At 36.4% G+C, this 4,201-nt stretch overlaps 1 protein-coding gene across 1 annotated transcript; it reads left to right on the forward strand.

Annotated features, from left to right (window-relative positions):
• The first annotated feature begins 302 nt into the window (after positions 1-302).
• On the forward strand, positions 303-1,733 carry LOC123866786 (protein amnionless). Its single transcript, XM_045908475.1, has one exon. It carries the CDS (start codon positions 364-366, stop codon positions 1,642-1,644), a length of 1,281 nt encoding a protein of 426 aa, XP_045764431.1. The 5' UTR covers positions 303-363; the 3' UTR covers positions 1,645-1,733.
• The last annotated feature ends 2,468 nt before the right edge of the window (positions 1,734-4,201 follow it).

Consider the following 4,201-nt stretch of genomic DNA (forward strand, 5'->3'; position numbering starts at 1 on the left):
GCAAATAAACATCCCAGTCCCCCAAATTCAGTGTCTCACTCAATTATTGGTTTGGATCAATGTTACAATCATTGCAATAATAAATTGGATATACCTGTGATGTATCATTTGAGCCACACCACCCTCTCTATTTAGACTGTTGTCGTATTATTAGTTTAGAATAATTGGAATCAATATATATTTTGATACACGTAATTAAAGTTCCACCCACCGAGTGTACTTAAAATTGATGGATCACGTCAGCGGGAAATGGAACACAGATAACAAACGAACAGACATCATTTAATATCCAATTACTATCTGGTATCGAATTCACTATTCATGACCATTCCATTCGATCATTGTACACGAGTGTATTGAAAAATGTACCGCGAGCAACTCTTGATTTTCGTAACATTTATTGCCACCACTCTATCTGCAAATGTAGTATGGTTACCCAACATAAATTTCAACTTACCAATAAATTTTAATGATGGGAAGATACCTTGTTCCAAAAAAACAGTAGTATTTCCTGAAACTATGGAAGAGAGTGTTCTAATTGGGCCTGGAACATCAGTGGCTGGATTCATATTGCCAGAAAATGGAGAAATATTTTTGGCTGAAGGGGAAATCGGATTGGGACCAACTGAAGATATGGACTGCACAAGTGGCAACGTTTACTACATGGAGAAGGCAGTAGCATCGTGGGCTCAACCTGATGTTTGGGTGTCTCTAAGAATGAATGATGCAACACCTGATGCGGAAAGAGTGCCTTGTTTCGACGACATCGTGGAATTCCCCGAAAATAGTACCTTCACTATATTGTTACCAGATGTCAAACAAAAAGTTCAAGCAATCAAAGTGGGTGGAGAGACAATTTACAACAATTTTAAAGAATACGTTTTAAGGGAACCGAACGACGCTCAGGAGTTTATCCTTAATCAATTTCACGATACTGGCATTGTGATAGGAAATTATTTCAAATGCAATTCGCGATCTGGTTGTCCATGTCAAACGAATACTCTAAAGATTGATTGTTCCACAAAATATTGTGAAAAACCAACTTGTGTAGACCCGATTAAGCCAATTGGACACTGTTGCAAAATTTGTGGAGGTGCCATAGACTTTGATATTGATGAAACGTTTGACATCATGAATTTTCAGGAACTAGTAGAGAAGGTTGTCGACTCTTATGGCAAAGATAAGTTGGTTTACCACATAGGAAGGCTCGTGGATGATAAAGTGCAAGTTGTTGTAATTGATAAGAATGGATATGATCAGACTAGTGCGCAAGTAGTGAGTGCTATATCTTACAATATGGAGAGGAATTTGAGGCATGAGATGCAAGTGAGCGGCAGCCCCCTTTCTAAAGCAGGTCTTGGAGGGAAGTTGTTTGTTTCTATGTTCTTCGCTGTTGTTATGGTGATGGCTGGTATTTACGTGTATTATTATAAAGTATCACAGATTAACTATCCCAATATAATGAGTCGTAGCCAAGCTAGTATGTTCTCGAGGTTCAATCGGAGAACTGAGAGTGTGGTATCTTTAACAAGAAGAGATTCTTCAGCTCCGATTGGTGTCAGCACTGCTACCGCATTTAGAAATCCCTTGTACGATTCTAAAAGAGGGCGTGTTTTAGTACAAGAATCAGTTATCGAAGAATGATAATTACTTGTATTGTCTGTATCTTATTTCAAATTAAAGAAATTTCTCCTAACATTTATTTTTTGGTTATTAAAATTCTGTTAAACTTACCTCTAACTTAATTTTCTTCCAAACTACGTGTTGCAACAATTTGGCACCAACTTACATCTTAATTCTTATACTGCCGCAGCCAACAGACCTATATACGTGTTTCTCGTATCAACATTGACCTGTTTTTCACTATCCTATATTTTGTTTTTCACTATTCTATATTTCGGAGAACTTATTTCATGGTACAAATTGTGTTTGCACACGTCAGTCCTGTGTAATTTGTCATACAAATATTTCATCTTATTTCTAATGCGTATAACTTTGTAAAAGTTTTATAACAAGAAAGAAAAACGTTTACTAATTCTTAAATTGTAATTACTCCAAATTATTAACCGACTTCCAAAAAAGGAGGAGGTTCTCAATTCGTCGGGATCTTTTTTTTTTTTTATTTTATTTTTTATGTATGTTCCCCGATTACTCAAAGACCCCTGGACCGATTTGGAATTTTTTTTTTATTTGAAAGGGTATACTGTGCAGGTGGTCCCATATAAATTTGGTGAAGATCTGATGAATATCTTCGGAGATGGAGAACAGAACTCCTCAATGGATAAGAGCAAATTGCTCGCGATCACTGTAATAGCTTAGTAAACAGTAGGGTTTTAACTGGGCATAGCATATTATAGTACAGTGGGGCCACTAAAAATTGTGAAATAAAAAATTTTCAAAAGAAAAATAAAACCGACTTCAAAAACCAAAAACACTAAAAAGTAGAAAATAATTTTTGTTTAGCTACACATGTAATGTACCTAGGTATGAAGTCGGGCGAGCTTCACTCTTGGATTTCTAATTTTGTTTTAATATGCTCGCTCGACTTCATACCTAGGTACATTACATGTGTAGCTAAACAAAAATTATTTTCTACTTTTTAGTGTTTTTGGTTTTTGAAGTCGGTTTTATTTTTCTTTTGAAAATTTTTTTACAATCTGAATGGGCCATGCCATGCTTGAATGGCGTCACCACAGGCGGAAATTATATATGATATATTTCTCTCAACTATTTACCACATCAAAGTATGAATACGGATGGATATAAATACTATAAAACATAGGGACCTAACCCGCAAATGAACGATTAAACGAATGCCCATTGACTGAGCAGCTTTTCTTCTGACGGAACCCTACATCCCTGAAAGCTGTTATGATTATATTCTCAAAGGTGTGTGAAGTCTACCAATACGCACTGCCAGATTATAGTCTAAAATCTAAGCCCTTCTTAATCTGATAGGAGACCTGTGCTCAGTAGTGTGCCGGTGACGAGTTGATCATGATGATGATGATGCAGTAAGATAGAGCGAAATGCAGAGAACAGCTGTCTACATAATAGCATTTATGTTTCATTCTAAAGGATATCTAGGTCAGTAGGATTACTCCGGAACTCATTTCATCATTTAGCTGCATTCGTTTCTCCGGAATTGTGAAAACCTTGCCAAGAGTTTTTAATCCTGGGGCAGTTATTCATTTTTACAATTTCTCCAATATTAAAAGCCGGATGGATTGAAAATTTTCATAGCGCGAGCTTTATGGAGCGTAAATAACTATTAGTGTTGTTTTTATTTCTTTCTAGGGTTCCGTATCTTTGGAAAAGAAAAAGAACCCTTTTAGGATCACTTCGTTGTCTGTCTGTCGTATCTGTCTTGACCCGTCAAGGTAATTAAAACCTAGCATAGTGAACTAGAATGAGGGAACTCTCGGTTTGATCCTAAATCGAGGATATGTCAAATATTAGGCTATGGTGATGTGAAATCATAGGAAAATAGGGCTCCTTTATGGCTACCTGCGTCACATGTACTAACATTTGACACCTGCCAGTGACGTCGAAGTATCGACGTTTTGTTAGAAGTTCCCTAACCTCCTCGTTGACCGAAATTAGTACAAGTGTAAATTAAAAATTATTACACCCCCGACAAGTGAAGGTTACAGTTACAACCAATTTTCTTGGATTATAGCTAAGAACACTCTCGATCAAGCCACCTTAAAAACAAAATTAAAATCGGTTTATTACTTTAGGAGCTACGATGCCACAGAAGATACACCGATACACACGTCAAACTTATAACACCCCTCTTTTTGGGTCGGGGGTTAAAAAGCAATGTCTTATAGCACAAGTAAAGGAAATTTGTGGTTACATCATTAAAAGAAAATTAAAAAGTGTTCACGAGGAAACTCTTCCATTCCTTTTTTTGGCTTTAAAAGTTTTTTTCCTTAAATGTATCTAATCAATTTTTTTTAATTTATCGCTACTTTTTTCCTGAATGCTTTATGTACGGCTAAATTGCTCTTCACAGCCTAGCTGCTTCAGTAAATCCAATTTTGCATAACCCTTGACATAGGTGTTAATCCTATCGTCATAGCTATACAAGCAATTTGTCAGACGAGTGGTTACGCTGATATAAGACGTTGGCTCAATCAAGTGGGATATTACATGATAACTAAGCTCGTAGGCTTAGAAGGCATTGGTGAGAGGCCTT

This window comes from Maniola jurtina, chromosome 7 (genome assembly GCF_905333055.1).
Source record: "Maniola jurtina chromosome 7, ilManJurt1.1, whole genome shotgun sequence".
Lineage (NCBI taxonomy): Eukaryota > Metazoa > Arthropoda > Insecta > Lepidoptera > Nymphalidae > Maniola > Maniola jurtina.

What these genes read in the sequence shown, in the direction of transcription:
- LOC123866786 (XM_045908475.1), top strand. Translation starts at nt 364, where the DNA reads ATGTACCGCGAGCAACTCTTGATTTTCGTAACATTTATTGCCACCACT.